The sequence below is a fragment of the Cervus elaphus genome, chromosome 3, assembly GCF_910594005.1.
Source record: "Cervus elaphus chromosome 3, mCerEla1.1, whole genome shotgun sequence".
Taxonomy (NCBI): domain Eukaryota; kingdom Metazoa; phylum Chordata; class Mammalia; order Artiodactyla; family Cervidae; genus Cervus; species Cervus elaphus.
The window spans coordinates 30,692,578-30,707,858 of NC_057817.1; the positions used below are offsets into that span (position 1 = coordinate 30,692,578).

The 15,281-nt window shown below is 57.7% G+C and overlaps 1 protein-coding gene across 4 annotated transcripts in view; it reads left to right on the forward strand.

Annotated features, from left to right (window-relative positions):
* ADCY6 (adenylate cyclase 6) overlaps window positions 1–15,281 on the forward strand; it is a 54,925-nt gene that overhangs the window by 619 nt on the left and 39,025 nt on the right. For 2 of the 4 annotated variants that reach the window (XM_043885545.1, XM_043885526.1), the window contains exons 2-19: window positions 4,037–4,895; window positions 8,370–8,519; window positions 8,909–9,030; window positions 9,126–9,237; window positions 9,401–9,528; window positions 10,045–10,203; window positions 10,278–10,419; window positions 10,534–10,662; window positions 10,934–10,959; window positions 11,189–11,336; window positions 11,531–11,628; window positions 11,801–11,888; window positions 12,040–12,156; window positions 12,423–12,581; window positions 12,851–13,029; window positions 13,960–13,995; window positions 14,077–14,206; window positions 14,519–14,782. In XM_043885545.1, the coding sequence (XP_043741480.1) occupies window positions 4,038–4,895; window positions 8,370–8,519; window positions 8,909–9,030; window positions 9,126–9,237; window positions 9,401–9,528; window positions 10,045–10,203; window positions 10,278–10,419; window positions 10,534–10,662; window positions 10,934–10,959; window positions 11,189–11,336; window positions 11,531–11,628; window positions 11,801–11,888; window positions 12,040–12,156; window positions 12,423–12,581; window positions 12,851–13,029; window positions 13,960–13,995; window positions 14,077–14,206; window positions 14,519–14,782 (3,045 nt within the window). In that variant the 5' untranslated portion in view covers window position 4,037. Of the gene's footprint in view, window positions 1–481; window positions 621–4,036; window positions 4,896–8,369; window positions 8,520–8,908; window positions 9,031–9,125; window positions 9,238–9,400; window positions 9,529–10,044; window positions 10,204–10,277; window positions 10,420–10,533; window positions 10,663–10,933; window positions 10,960–11,188; window positions 11,337–11,530; window positions 11,629–11,800; window positions 11,889–12,039; window positions 12,157–12,422; window positions 12,582–12,850; window positions 13,030–13,959; window positions 13,996–14,076; window positions 14,207–14,518; window positions 14,783–15,281 lie in introns of those variants that run through there. The other 2 variants (XM_043885536.1, XM_043885553.1) reach the window with 2 other exon arrangements.

Sequence of the window (15,281 nt, forward strand, 5' to 3'; positions counted from 1 at the left end):
CTCTGGGGCCCCACTGAAAAGCTCGAATCAGGAGTCAGGCGGTGGACTCTCTTCCCCCAGCCTCCCCTGATCCGAGTGCCTTGTGACTGAAGGACCCTGATGGGGGTTTTCTGGCTGTGGCGGAGGACGAAGCTCAGTGCCATCTTCAGGGAGACCAGGGGCTGGGGGAGGGAGGGGAGGGGTCGCCGGACCTCCTGATACAGGCCCTGGCAGAGCTCATTCACATCTGGATAGGCCTGGAATTGAGGCCCACGTCCCAGCCTCTTGGGTGGTGTTGGCACTGAAGTGCCCGGCCTGGGCAGCGCCTTCTGCCATGAACTTTCTGAAGTCCTTTTAAAGTCCCCCCCGGAGCCTCCTTTTGCCGAGGAGGGCAGGGGCAGAGGGGTCATGGGGACAGGAGCTGGCCAGGAAGAGGGTGTAGAGCGAAGGGTGTAGGGAGAAACAGCAAGTACAGCCATCCTTGGGGCTGGGGCCTGGCCTACTTCATGCTCCAAGTCCCAGACCCACCAGAGGATCCAGATTTGGGGTCAGGGGCCCTGGGCCTGGGTCTGCCAGGCTGCATGGACACAGCTCCCAGATCGAGCCGGAGGTGCCTGGATCTGCATTGGAGCAGAAGATCGGTGAGAGAGCAAAGAGGCTAGGAGCCTGGGGAGGAGGGGTCCGGGGCACAGGCTCAGGAGCCTGCATCTGGGGAGGAGCGGGTGGTCTGTGGTTCACAGTGTTGGGTTCCTGGACATGTAGGGGTGGGGGCCCATATAGGGAAGTTTTGTGGCTTTGAACAGTACTCTGCCCTGTTCCCTGCCGTACCAGCCTGGCATGGGGTGCCAGGAGTGAGTTCTCCCAAGTTGGGCAGCGCCTGGAGTGGAGCCCAGGGTGGGATGGTTGCAGTTGGTTGGACAATTACAGATCTCTGAAGCCATCCGCTTGTGGGGTCAGAGCGTTCTTGGGAGGGTCATGCATTCTGCTGGACAATGTCTGTGCCTTCCTCTGTGAGTACAAGCCACATGCTAGGATGTGCTTCCAGGGGGCTGGGAACATGGCCAGAAACGGGTCCTTTGGGAACAGAGGTCTGGCCATGGTGGGGAGGGTGGTGGTAAGGACAGGTCAGGGGACGGGTGAGGGTGAAGAGGCTTAAGTAAAATATCACGGGGAGTGGGCAACCTGCTTGCTCTGGGCTGTGTCTCATGCAGCTCTGGAGACTGACAGTTGAGGACATAGTGACACGTGACTGGCTGGCATGCGTGGGGTTTTGCTCATGACTTTTCCTCTCTTTCCATCTCTTGGACATTGACAGGCTTTTAGATTCACAGTGGTGGAAGGCGAGGAGAAGAGCTCATGTTTATTAAGTGTGTACTACATGCGTGGCAGGGGCTGTTCTATTCTTTCCTTGCAACTCTTCTTATTCCCATTTTACAGATGAAGAAAGTGACATAGGGAGGTGATGTAACTTTGTCCGAGGCCGTGAAGCTAGCAAATAATCACAGTAAGGTCTGAAGCCTAGTCTCATCCCCAAGACCCTGTTTCCAGGGAACTGTTTTGAAGAGCCAGGCTTTCTTCGGTGACCTTTTCCAAACACCAGCCTGACCAGAAGTCTTGGGTTTTTGATTTGTTTCTCCAGATGGTGCAGTTAGTGATGTTAAGGGGTCGAAGGACACCAAGGGAACGTGGCGGAGTGTGCTTGGGAATGGGGGTTTCCCGTGTGCAGAGAGGTCCCCAGGCTGCCTTCTGCTCTGTGGGTCCCTGGGTGTCAGTTGAAACACTGCTTCCGTGGCCACCTGGGCAAGTGCTGGGTACTCCTCTCATGAGTACAAATGTCAGTGCTGCTAGCTCTGCAGGTTTGTGTGGGGAGCCCCTCAGGGTGCCCCGTGGGCATGGAAGAAGGGAGCCCTGGAGGGGACACAGGCGTCCATGGTGGCGGGGCTCTCACCCTCACCTTCTCCTGAGCTGCGCTCAGCTGGAGACACGTCCAGGGTGTTGTCAGGGAGTCCTCCCGCCCCAGGTCAAGACGCTCCTCCCGGAGACGTGAGGTCTGGGGCTGACTTGATTCCTCGTGATCCCTTGAGCTTGGGCCGGCCGTGTAAGACTCCAGTGGACCTCAGTTTCATTCTGTTTTGTTTGGCTGTCAAATCTGTCCCGTGCACTGGGTGGCCACAGGACCAGCCTTACAGGGTTTTGGTGATGATCAGATAATCCTTCAAAGCAGAGGGAAAGTGAATGGAAGTGTTATCTATCCATCCATCCCCCAACCCACCTGTCCACTCAGTGAACATTCATTTAGACCCTTCTAGGTGTTGCAGATGTGGCAGTGAGCAGAACCAGCCCAAATCCTTGCCCTCGTGAAGCTGGCATTCCAGTTAGGAGAGACAGACAATGAACAAATAAGAAAAATATATAAAATGGCAGTTGCCGATAAGAGCGGTGGAGAAAAATAAAGCATAAAGCTCGGAAGAGAGATAGGGAGCGCCAGGAAAGGGGGTTGCTATTTTAATAGAGTGGTTAGGGAAAGCTGACTGATAAGGGGGTGTTTGAGCTGTGACCTGGAGGAGCCCTTGTTCTAGGCAAAGGGGACAGCAAGCACCAAGGTCCCAGGCTGGCTTGTGCATGGTGTGTTGGGGAACAGCAAAGAGGCTAAGTGAACCAGAGTACAGTAAGAGAGATGGAGAATCATAGGATTATCGCTATTAGTTATTATTTCACGTTAGCTTCTCTTGAACTAGTCCCTTGAGCTTGCTTTTTTCCTATCTTTTCAACATATAAATTGGTTGAGTACCTACTATGAGCCAGGCTCAATGCTCGGGGTACTTGGGGGTGGGGATAAAGTGCTGAACAAACTAGGTATCATCCTTCCTTTCATAACATTTATAGTCTGGGGGCAGAGTCACACAATTAACAAGGGGTGTTGTGGTTGCTGTTCAGCCTCTAAGTCTTGCCTGACTCTCTGCGACCCCAAGGACTGCAGCACATCAGGCTTCCCTGTCCTTCATCATCTCCTGGAGTTTGCTTAAACTCATGTCCACTGAGTCAGTGATGCCATCCAACCATCTTGTTTTCTGTGGCCCCTTTCTCCTCCTGCCCTCAGTCTTTCCCAGCATCAGGGTCTCTTCCAAGAGGTGATTTAGTTTCAGTTGTGACCAGTACTACGGAGGGAATGCATGGAGAGTGAATAAGGGACCAAACCTAGTCTGGGTGGGGGCCTGGGACACCTTCCTGAGGAAGTTACGTTTAAGCTGGAACCTGGGGGAGAGTTTGACTTTCACTTGGTGAAGTGTGCGGTGTGTGTGCGCGCGCGCACGCGTGCAAGATCCCCGCTTGTACAGAGGTCACCAGTTGGCAGCTGACAGGCTGAATTCATTCCATAGATGTGATTTATTTGGCTTGCAGTATTGAGAAATGTTGGTTACTTGCCAAAGTTTAATTTTTTTTTTTAATCTTTTGACCGCACCACATGGCATGTGGGATCTGGTTCCCTGACTAGGGATGACTCCTGGGCCCCCCACTTTGGGAGAGTGGAGTCTTAACCACTGAACCACCAGGGAAGTCCCTTGCCAACATGTAAAACCAGGGGATGTCGTGTTAAAGTCTACTCTTATTTTTAAAAGCTTCTGTTGAAAAATCAGAGCAGATTCCACTGGGATACCAGTCCCCCAGTGCGGGGTGGTGCTCGCCCCTGTCTGGGGTGAGCCCTCACTCTCCTGAGCCAAGTGGCTTTTCTCACTGACAGGCACTCGAGTCTGTGACCACCAGATCAGTGCCTTGTAGGGAAGAGGTGGATGTTTAAGTGAACTGCTTTGGAGTCAGACCGGTCTGGGTTAGAATCTCGGCTCTTACACTTGTGTGGCTGCTTGACCTTGGGCAGGTGACCCCACCCTTCCTCACCTGTTGACTAGGGCTACCCTGGTCTTCCTCAGAGTCATTTTAGGAGGAGGATGTGCCCGAAGCGCTCAGCGTGGCAGCAGGAAGTGCTCAGTGAGAGCTGCTGGTGGTGGCGGCCCGTGATGGGGGTATTGACACCGTTTCATTCCTTTCCTCCCCGCAGGATGTCTTGGTTTAGCGGCCTCTTGGTCCCCAAAGTGGATGAACGGAAAACAGCCTGGGGGGAACGAAATGGGCAGCAGCGGCCGCGCCGCGGGACCCGCACCAGTGGCTTCTGCACACCCCGCTACATGAGCTGCCTCCAGGGTGCGCAGCCACCCAGCCCAACCCCCGCCACTGCCCCTCGGTGCCCCTGGCAGGATGAGGCCTTCATCCGGAGGGGCGGCCCAGGCAAGGGCCCGGAGCTGGGGCTGCGGGCGGTGGCCCTGGGCTTCGAGGACCCTGAGGGGGCCGTGGCCGTCGGGGCAGCTGAGGCGGCCCCCAGCGTGGCCAGCAGGAGCAGGCGAGCCTGCTGGCGCCAGCTGGTGCAGGTGTTCAGGTCGAAGCAGTTCCGCTCGGCCAAACTGGAGCGCCTGTACCAGCGGTACTTCTTCCAGATGAACCAGAGCAGCCTGACGCTGCTCATGGCCGTGCTCGTGCTGCTCACGGCCGTGCTGCTGGCCTTCCACGCGGCGCCCGCCCGCCCTCAGCCCGCCTATGTGGCCCTGCTGGCCTGCGCAGCCACCCTCTTCGTGGCACTCATGGTGGTGTGCAACCGCCACAGCTTCCGCCAGGACGCCATGTGGGTGGTGAGCTATGTGGTGCTGGGCATCCTGGCGGCCGTGCAGGTCGGGGGCGCCCTGGCAGCCGACCCGCACAGCCTGTCTGCAGGCCTCTGGTGCCCTGTGTTCTTTGTCTACATCACCTACACACTCCTCCCCATCCGCATGCGGGCCGCTGTCTTCAGCGGCCTGGGCCTCTCCACCCTGCACTTGATCTTGGCCTGGCAGCTCAACCGTGGTGATGCCTTCCTCTGGAAGCAGGTGGGTGGTCGGGGAGGTAGGCCTTGGGGCATCAGGCCAGGAATGAGAAGGGGTCTGGTGATGAGGGGGGCGGGTGAGTCCTGGATGGACACTGGGTGAGGGATGTCTGGCTGGATCTGGAAGGTGGGCAGGGGTTGGGACGCCCGGTTTCAGGGGTCAGTCTCCATCTGCGATCTGGGGCAGAAGGCCCTGAGGAGGGGAAGGAAGGCTGCAGACCCTGTGCTCTGTTCCCGTGGGCCACTGTCCGCAGCTCTTTAGCCTGAGGCGCTTGAAACAGTATAATCTGTAGAGACACAGTGTAGGGCTGGAGGAGGGCAGTGATGTTTAGCCCCTGGGTGGGGGCAAGGCTGAGAGGGGCAGGGGAGGCTATATCCTACCCTGACCCCTGACCCCAACCTGAGACTCCAGGCTTGGTGCCTTCCTTCTAGGCAGCTCTCGGTGGTGATGTGGGGGGGGATCAAGTAGGTTTTCGATGGAGTTGGCAAGGGAGGAGTCACCTGTCTCCTGGACTGAGGCCAGCTCCCAGAGGACAGGGGAGCTGATGGGTGGTCTCTTCTCTCCTGGGCTGGGAGTAGTTTGGGGTGGGACTGTGGACAAGAGGGGCATTAGACTCCGACCTCATCTCGCCTTCTTCCCACTGAGCACCAGGGCTCTGGAAACTGCCTTGAGGCTCTCTGCCCCTGTGGGCTTCTGCTTCTGGGTTCTGAGTGGTATGTGAGGTGAGGTTCTCGTAAGAGCTTGGCTGCGGGCAGACCTGGTTGTCCAAGGGGCTGAAATCCTCTCTGTGAGCGCGCAGATAGCACATCTTGCCTCTCCCGGTCTTAGGTTCCCATTCTGTAAAGAGGAGATACAGATGGTGTCTGCCTCGTGATGCTGCTGTCTGGGCCCTGCCCTCTGCCAGCGCAGAGTAGAGCCCCACAGGGTGGTGTTCTCACCTGCAGCGAGGTGTGGGGAGGCAGGAGGGGATGGGACCCAGCGAAGGGGCTTCTGGGACATCCGTTGCAGAGAGACGTGAACCAGTGGAGTTGGCTGTCTCATGTCGTCCCCTGACCAGGCACAGGGGCTTTTGCCAGCTGAGCCTTTGGGGCTGCTGCAGATACAGCTCCCCGACCCTCCTTGTGATCCCTCCGTTGGCCCCTGGTGTAGATGGTGCTGTCCTCTTTCTTGCTCTACCTTGCCCAGAGCTTGTGGCCTGTAGCCCACCCAGCCCCACCCACAAAGAGGAAGTTGCCTGGGGCTCCCAGGGTGAGAAGCTGGGTGCTCTGGCATGATGCCCTTCCCTGCCTCGCCTGTGGAACAGAATGTACCTTTTTAAGAGTAACCTTATAGCCAGTTTGTGGAGCACATACCCGCAGGGCGCTGTCAAATCTCTTAAAGGGCCAGGGTCCTTCTGCCATTGCTAGCCCCCCATCTCTCTCCAGGGGAGCTGTCACACTGGGCATTGGAGTTGGACTGCCCTCTTGGGGAAGGAGGAGCCTCCCATCCCCCATCCTTTCTGGGGTAGATGGGTGTCTCTTCCCTGCTTTCTGCTGGCCTGGTGCCCAGAGCCAAGCCCAGGGCCTGACTAGGGAGGCACAGGTCCTTGGAGGCCAGGACTGTGCCAGTCTCCCGCCTCTCCAGGGTGCCCAAGCAGTGGGGCTCAGTGAGCATGTTCCTGGGGCGAGGGGAGAAAGCTGCCAGTCCTTGGGGCCAGGGCAGCCCATACCCCTTCTCTGAACTGAGGATTCCCTGCACCCAGTTGGCTCTCAGGTTTCTGGGTGGGGCTCTGGCCTCCTTTCTATGGTCCTTGGACAGCCCCTTCCCAGATCCAGACCTTTCATCGTCCTCTGACCCACTCACCCAGACACGCTGAGCCGTTTCACCCGGTGACCCAGTCCAGCCTGGCATGTCCTACACTGCCCTGGCAGCCATTTTTTCTCACAGTCGGATCGGGGTCTGTGTACAGATCTATTTCAGTCTCTTGTCCCCCTTCCCCTTCCCTCCACCATGACTCACATTTTCCTCTTGGGCTCCTGGGGCCAGGAAGGGAAGTTGCCTGGTTTGCCCCCCCTTTTCTTCTCCCCCACTGGGGGCTATTCTTAGAAACCCCCGAGGGAGATAGTGTGCCCCCCTTCTTCACCCCTGCTGCTGGGAAGGGGGGGTCTTGTGAGCTGCACAGAGAAGGGAAGCTGGGAGACCATTCCTAGAGGGCGGGAGCTGGGAATGGCTGGGGGTTAGCCGGCCCACCCTCCGTCTTACCCAAGGAACAAGAAGCCGAGGTCCCAGAGACTGAGTGACAGGCCCAATTTTGCAGGACGAGTCCTGGTTCCGGGCAGAGCCCAGAACTCCTGGCTTCCAGTTGGTGCTCTTGCTCTCCCTTCTCCCAAAACCAGAGCCCTGCCCCAGCCAACTCTGGGGTGGAGCCACAAGTGCCAGGTTAACCCCTGAAGTTCCAGAATCACCGAGGCCAGCTTCCCTTAGACTCGCTCTCCAGTCACTGTTGCTGCTGCTGACTGAGGATGGAATACCCTTGGGTTGGGGTCCTAGGGTGTAGGGACCTGGCTGGACCAAGTGTTGGGGGTGGCCAGGCGTGGTGGCACCCCATCCCACTTCAGAAGCGTTCTTCGTGTCAGTGGAATCGATGACTCCCAAGCCTGGGTTCTGAGGTGGGCCTCAAGAGCATTGGTGAGTGGAGTGAGTTGGAGTCCTGGGAACGTGGGCTGTAGTACACGGTGGGGTTAGGACACAGCCTGGAGTCTGACTGTCCTGTACTTGAGTCCCACACCAGCTACTACCAGCGGTGAGATCCTGGGCAGTTTATATAACTTCTGTGCACCTGAGTCCCTCACCTTTAAAATGAGATCATGCTCCCCATCTCATAGAGTTGTAAGAAATGCATTCGTTAATGTATAGAGCACACCTATAGAATCCAAGCACGTTGTAAATAGCCAACAAATTATCTCCAGTAATGATAATAGTAGTCATTATTATCATATTAATTTATGTCAGGGTAGGGAGGAACCTTGGAGATCTCACTGTCCCTCTCTAGGTTCCAGACAAGCAGACAGGCCCAGAGAGATGAGGTGACTTGTCCTGGGCACGCACAGGGAGATTTGGCGCTCAGGTCTCCTGGGTGTCGTCCTGTGAGGAGAACCACGTGCTGGAGCAGCAGCATGTGTCTTTTGTTTGGGGTGTTTGTGTGGCAGGGAGTCAGAGTGTGCTGGGGCAGGCCCTGTGACCTACCTGGCCCTGGCTGGTGCGTCCACTCCCAGGAGCTGTGAAAAGATCACATTTCTCACCACGGGTGAGCCAGGCAGGGAGCTGGACCCCTATGGGGAATGGGGAGCTGGACTGCAGGGGTGGGGCTGGGCTTGGGGAAGACAGGGCACAGGCTCCTGGCTTCCTCCCCAAAGCAGTCCGTCTGCCGAGAGCCTAGCTAGTTGCAGCTGTGTGTGTTGGGGGTGGTCACCATTTGCCTCTGCCACCCCTCTGCAGCTCGGTGCCAACATGTTGCTGTTCCTCTGCACCAATGTCATTGGCATCTGCACTCACTATCCGGCTGAGGTGTCTCAGCGCCAGGCCTTTCAAGAGACCCGCGGTTACATCCAGGCCCGGCTGCACCTGCAGCATGAGAACCGGCAGCAGGTGGGGCTGCTCTTCCAGATCACGGCCTTCCCCCGCCCCACCTAACGATAGCTTGCAGGTTGGATCTGCCACCTTGTGCACTCGATGGAGTAGTGAATGGTTCCCCCTGACTGCGTCACAGAGGCTCTCTGACTTTGGACTTGGTGGCCTGTCAGAGGAGGGGAGGGAATAGATGGAATGCACCTGAGGGGTTGAATGGGGTGTAGTCAGAGAAGACTGGGGTGTGTGTCTGCTGAGGGCTCTATCGGAGGAGGGTCAGGCTACGGTCCAGGAGGGAAGCTCAGGTCTCCAGAGAGGTCAGGGAGGGTTCCAGGGATGTGGAGGGACCAGGAGGGATTAAAGCGTGAGGCCAGGAAGATAGCGGTGCCCTGTTGAAACCACTGGTCTAGGAGCGGCTGCTGCTGTCTGTGTTGCCCCAGCATGTTGCCATGGAGATGAAAGAAGACATCAACACAAAGAAAGAAGACATGATGTTTCATAAGATCTACATCCAGAAGCACGACAATGTCAGGTAGAGTTGGGGTGGGGAGGATACTGGGAGAGGTGGGGAGGTCTGTGAGTCTCTGAGGGCCACACCGTCCTTCCATCTTCTGCCATCTTCCACAGCATCCTGTTTGCGGACATTGAAGGCTTCACCAGTCTGGCGTCCCAGTGCACGGCGCAGGAGCTGGTCATGACCCTGAACGAGCTCTTTGCCCGGTTTGACAAGCTGGCTGCGGTGAGGGTGCTGGGGCTAGGGGGCAGGGCCGACCGGGTGAGGGCACCTCTTTGGCAGCAGCTTGGGGGTGAGAGCCCGTGGAGTCTGCAGTGAGAGTAGTGGGCTAGGTGGGCCGCGTGGTACGAGAGTAAAGGTGACTCTCCCCCAACTCTTTCTGCTTCAGGAAAATCACTGCCTGAGGATCAAGATCTTAGGGGACTGTTACTACTGCGTGTCAGGGCTGCCAGAGGCCCGGGCAGACCATGCCCACTGCTGCGTGGAGATGGGGGTGGACATGATCGAGGCTATCTCGTGAGCACCTCCCAGGCTTCCAGGGACTGAGGGGGGCCCCGCCTGCCCCTCCCCTTCGATGTGTCCTTAGGCCCTTTCCTCAGTCTTGGCTGTCTCTCTGTCTTGGAGATCCATGCCTGGGGAAGGGAAAGGCTTCAGCCCACGTGAAGATCCATGTGCACCTTAGACTCCAGTGCCTGGGATGGGGCAGGGGGAGTCAGGGTGAGGGGGGATTTACGCTGGAGAGAATGCCAGTTGTCGGCCTGCTGGGAGGGTGGTGATCCCTCATCTCCTCCCCTAGTCCCATAGGATGCAGCTGGACCCCTGCTGGCGAACAGGGTTCCCACACATGTGTCCCTGAGCCCTCTGCAGCCTCCTACCTGTGTCTCGCCGAGGGTGTGTCCTGCCGAGGGTGTGCCGTGTGCCCTGTGGCTGGGTCTGTCCTTGCCCACTTGGCTCCGAGGCGAGCTCAAGGCCTGGGCTTGGGCTGGGGGTGGGGAGGACTACCAAGAGCTGAGCCAGGCCACCTCCTCCCAGGCTGGTGCGCGAGGTGACAGGAGTGAACGTGAACATGCGCGTGGGCATCCATAGCGGGCGTGTGCACTGCGGCGTCCTTGGCTTGCGGAAGTGGCAGTTTGATGTGTGGTCCAATGACGTGACTCTGGCCAACCACATGGAGGCTGGGGGCCGGGCCGGGTGAGTGCGGGTCCAGGGGGTCAGGGGTGGGAGCCATCGGGTAAGCCGGGGTCTTACCTGCCCGTCCCACGCAGCCGCATCCACATCACCCGGGCCACGCTGCAGTACCTGAATGGGGACTATGAGGTGGAGCCGGGCCGCGGTGGGGAGCGCAACGCCTACCTCAAGGAGCAGCACATTGAGACCTTCCTCATCCTGGGAGCCAGCCAGAAACGGGTCAGGGTTGGGTTGGGGAAGGCAAGGCGGCTGGGGAGAGGGGCAGATGGAGGGAGCAAGCAGAGGCCTTCTCTGGGCGCCTCTTCCCAGCCTGTATATGTGCTGTCCACACAGAAAGAGGAGAAGGCCATGCTGGCCAAGCTACAGCGGGCACGTGCCAACTCCATGGAGGGGCTGATGCCACGCTGGGTACCTGACCGTGCCTTCTCCCGGACCAAGGACTCCAAGGCTTTCCGCCAGATGGTGAGGGTCCCACCGCACCTGGACCCGGGCCTTGGTTTCTTGTTTCCCTCAACACTCAGTATCCCCCTGCCCTCTTCTGCCTCCCTTGTTGAGGCTATTGTCTCTAGTTTCTGGAATTAGGAATGGGAGGGCTGATTTCATCCCAGGGGTCCCAGGCTCCCCAGAGTCTATGGGGAAAGCCCTCAGCACAGTGTTGGGGGCGGGGAAGGGATTGTACAGGTGAAGGTGGCCTGCCCATCACCTCACTCACACACTCTGTCCCTTTCTCCAGGGCATCGATGATTCCAGCAAAGACAAGTAAGTCAGGCTGTTGAGGAGGGCGGGTGGGTGAAGGCACTTGCACCCTGGGGTGAGGTGGTGGGGAGCTGAGATCCCCCTCTTCCCTGGACTTCAGATGTGTCGTGTGGGAGCAGGTGCCACCCACCTCGCTCACACTCGTCTGAGTGCTGCCCGTGCCCCTCCCCTCTTATCACCTGTCACGTGGCCGTGGTCAGGCACCTGGTGAAGCCATGTCCTCTGCCCTCAGCCGGGGTGCTCAGGATGCCCTGAACCCTGAGGATGAGGTGGACGAGTTCCTGGGCCGGGCCATTGACGCCCGCAGCATTGATCAGCTGCGCAAGGACCACGTGCGCCGGTTCCTGCTCACCTTCCAGAGAGAGGATCTTGAAAAGAAGGTTTGGGGGATGCAAGGGCAGGAGGAGGTGGTCCCGGCAGGGCGGTCTGAGCACAAGTGAGGGAACAGGAGAAGTTTCTGGGGAGCAGGGGGTGACCACAGGGCACTGTGGGGATGCATCTCAGCTGGGCCGACTGGCAACACCCCGCCTTCCGAGGGCAGTGGCAGCACCCAGCTCAGTCTCCTGTCCCTCAGTACTCACGCAAGGTGGACCCCCGCTTTGGAGCCTACGTGGCCTGTGCCCTGCTGGTCTTCTGTTTCATCTGCTTCATCCAGCTCCTTGTCTTCCCACGGTGAGCTCTGCCCCTCCTTGCTGGGCTTCTCTTCCCTCCCCTACTTCCCGGACCCTTCTTAAACACCCTCACAAGCACACAGTCCTGGGGCCTGCCCCCTGCCTGCCCAGGGCATGGGAAAGGACCCCCAGATCTGCCAGAGTAACATCTTCCCTGGCCCTCTCCCGCCCAGCTCAGCGCTGATGCTTGGGATCCACGCCGGTATCTTCGTGCTGTTACTGGTCACCGTGCTGACCTGTGCTGTGTACTCCTGTGGCTCTGTATGTGGGGGACCTTCCAGGGCTGGTCGGGAAGGCCAGGCTGGGAGTGGGGAGGGAGGAGAAGGCCAGGCCTCTGCCACTGGGCCTGGCCCTGGGTGGCCTTACCTGTTGGGTGACGTGGCCTCTGTCTCCGTCTCCTGCCTCCTGACAGCTGTTCCCTGAGGCCCTGCGACGTGTGTCTCGCAGTATCGTCCGCTCGAGGGCACATAGCACCGCAGTTGGCATCTTTTCTGTCCTGCTTGTGTTCACCTCCGCCGTTGCCAGCATGGTAAAGGTCCAGGGAGAATTCTCCTGCTCCTTCTCTGTGCCAAGCACTTTCTGGGTGCTACGGCTACAAAGCGGAACGAGACACATTTCCTCCCCAAAGCAGGAGCGAGGTTAACCCCTGTCCTCCCGGCTTGCTCCCTTTGCCTTTTGTTATCCCTCAGTGAGAACTGGGGCCTCTGGCATATAAGGCACTTGGGCATGGCCCTGGTAACCCTTCCCCTCCCTCAGTTACCCTAATACATACCTCCCCTCCTCCTGTTTTTGCAGTTCACGTGTAACCACACCCCCATACGGACTTGCGCTGCCCGGATGCTGAATTTAACCCCTGCTGACATTACCGCCTGCCACCTGCAGCAGCTCAATTACTCTCTGGGCCTGGATGCTCCCCTGTGTGAGGGCACCGCACCCACCTGCAGCTTCCCCGAGGTGTCCAGGCAGTGGTCAGGCGGGGTGGGGGGGCGGTTCCTGATCAGTACCAGTTCTTGACCTTTCTGTGCCAGGCTTGGTGGTGGGCACTGGGGACCCAGGATCTCACCAGTCTTCAGCTCCAGGAGCAGCCCTGGCATGGTGTGGTGTAGGGGTGTGTGGAGAGTGAAGGAGGCTTGGGTTTGAGGTTGTAGAAGGGGACTTAGGTCAGGCGGCGGCATGCCTTGTCCTCTGCCCTCACCCAGACTTCCTCTGCCTTCGCTCTGCAGTACTTCATTGGGAACGTGTTGCTGAGTCTCTTGGCCAGCTCTGTCTTCCTGCACATCAGTAGTATCGGGAAGTTGGCCATGATCTTTGTCCTGGGGCTCGTCTATCTGGTGCTGCTTCTGCTGGGTCCCCCGGCCACCATCTTTGACAACTATGACCTCCTGCTGGGCGTCCATGGCTTGTGAGTTTATCCTCAACCCCTTTAATCCCCCAGGAGCCTCTTGACCCTGCTGGGTCGCTGAGAGCACTTTGTGCCCTGGCATGCTACCACTCACCCCTCACATGGGGGGAAAGGAGGTGCACATGACCCCCAGCAGTCACCTCAAGGAAACCCCAGAGCTGGGAAGTCCCTTTGTCTTTAGGCTAGACATTGAAAATAAAAACTCCCTTTTGCATCTGCATGTTGCTTTCATATCCACTCTTTAACTACTTGGAGGTCACATAGCTGCTTGGGGTAGAGCCCTGGCTAGGAAAGGAACCAAAACCCGGGCTCCTGCCTCAGGGCTCTGCCTGGGACATCACTGGCTTTTCCTCTGTAAAAGCCCACACCTTATGTGGCAGAAACATACGATGTGGTAGAAAAAGCCTCTGCAGCCTGCTGAGTTTGAGTCCCTACTCTGCCACTTATTAGCTGTGTGACCTTAGATCGGTAAGTTAACTTCTCCGCCATCCCTATCACAGGGTAGTTGTAAAGATTATAGTGACTAACGTTTATCGAAGACTTGCTGATGCCAAGCACTGTGCTAAGTCTTTTTTTTTTTTTAATTAAAAGCATTTTTTAAGAATTTAGACTGTGCTGGGTCTTTATTGTGCTACTTGGGCTTCCTGTAGCTGTGGATGTGCTAAGCCTTTTGCTCACATTGTTTAGATCTGATCACTCTTGTATTGATGAGGAAACTGAGGCTTACAGAGTTAAACAACTTGTTCCAGGTCACATAGTTCGTGGGTAGAGGAGCCAGGAACGGAGTCTCTGCTCTTAATACAAGCAAATGCCTTGGCCTGGTCCCTGATCTGTAGTGCTCAGTAAATGCAGTTTCTATCTCCTCTTCCATGCTCTGACCTGGCAACCCAAGAAGAACCAATGACTTTGTCTCTTGTATCTTCCTGCCAGGGCTGCTTCCAACGAGACCTCTGATGGGCTGGACTGGTGAGTGAGGCTCCAGGGCAGCAAAGGGCTGGGCTGCCAGACGCCTCTTTCAGCCACTGAGCCCGCCTCTGCTTCCCTCAGCCCAGCGGCCGGGAGGGTGGCACTCAAATACATGACCCCCGTGATTCTACTGGTGTTCGCACTGGCGCTGTACCTGCATGCCCAGCAGGTGGAGTCCACTGCCCGCCTGGACTTCCTCTGGAAGCTGCAGGTGACAGGGCAGGCCTCGGGGGTGGGTGGGTGGTTCCTGGGGCGGAGCCTTGGCCGCGTCAGGCATTTCTTAGGCTGCTCAAGGTTCAGCCTGCCCTGAGCCCACCCTGGCTCCATGCTTTCCCTGTGCCCACCCCCATCCCCCACCTCATCCTGTCCCTGCCTCCTCGGCCCGTTTGCCTGTTCTCTGGCCTCATCTCTCCCTGGTTTTCTTCTCCCACGCGGTTCCCTCGGATACCCTTCTCCAGGTGTTGGCCGCTGTACCCACGCCTTGTAGATGTTGGGCAGTGGGTGATGGGTGTGGTGTCCACAGGCAACAGGGGAGAAGGAGGAGATGGAAGAGCTCCAGGCCTACAACCGGCGGCTGCTACATAACATTCTGCCCAAGGACGTGGCCGCCCACTTCCTGGCCCGGGAGCGCCGGAACGATGAGCTCTACTATCAGTCCTGTGAGTGTGTGGCTGTCATGTTCGCCTCCATTGCCAACTTCTCTGAGTTCTATGTGGAGCTGGAGGCCAACAACGAGGGTGTCGAGTGCCTGCGACTGCTCAACGAGATCATTGCTGATTTTGATGAGGTACTTGTCCTCAGCTGGTGCTGGCAGAGGGTGGGGGATATGGGGACCAGAGAAGTGGGGAGAACTTTGGATAAGAAGGCCCCAGTTGGAGGGGCCCATCTGATGAGACCCAGAGATGTGAAGGGCAGGAGTAAAGGTAGGCACAGTGAAGTTGGGGACAGATACGAATGTGTCACAGGCAGCAGGGTCAGCTCCAGTGGGGCAGGATCATTGTTACTGGGGAGCAGAGGAGGACGTGAATATCTGTGGAGGGGCCAGTAGAGTTAGCAAGTGGATATCATTGAAGAAGGAGCTGGTAATCTGTAGAGTACGGCCTCATGAGGCCAAGTAATCAAGATGATCCCCTGAATAGAGAAAATGGAAGTAAAATATGAGGAAGTGTCCTGAACATTCAGGTCAGGTCTGGACAGAAGACACTTCCTCAGTCCGGGACTCTTTCCCCAAAGGTGAGGGTTGGAATCTTTGATGCCTGATAGCCCTCCTGTGGTCCTGGGTTCTG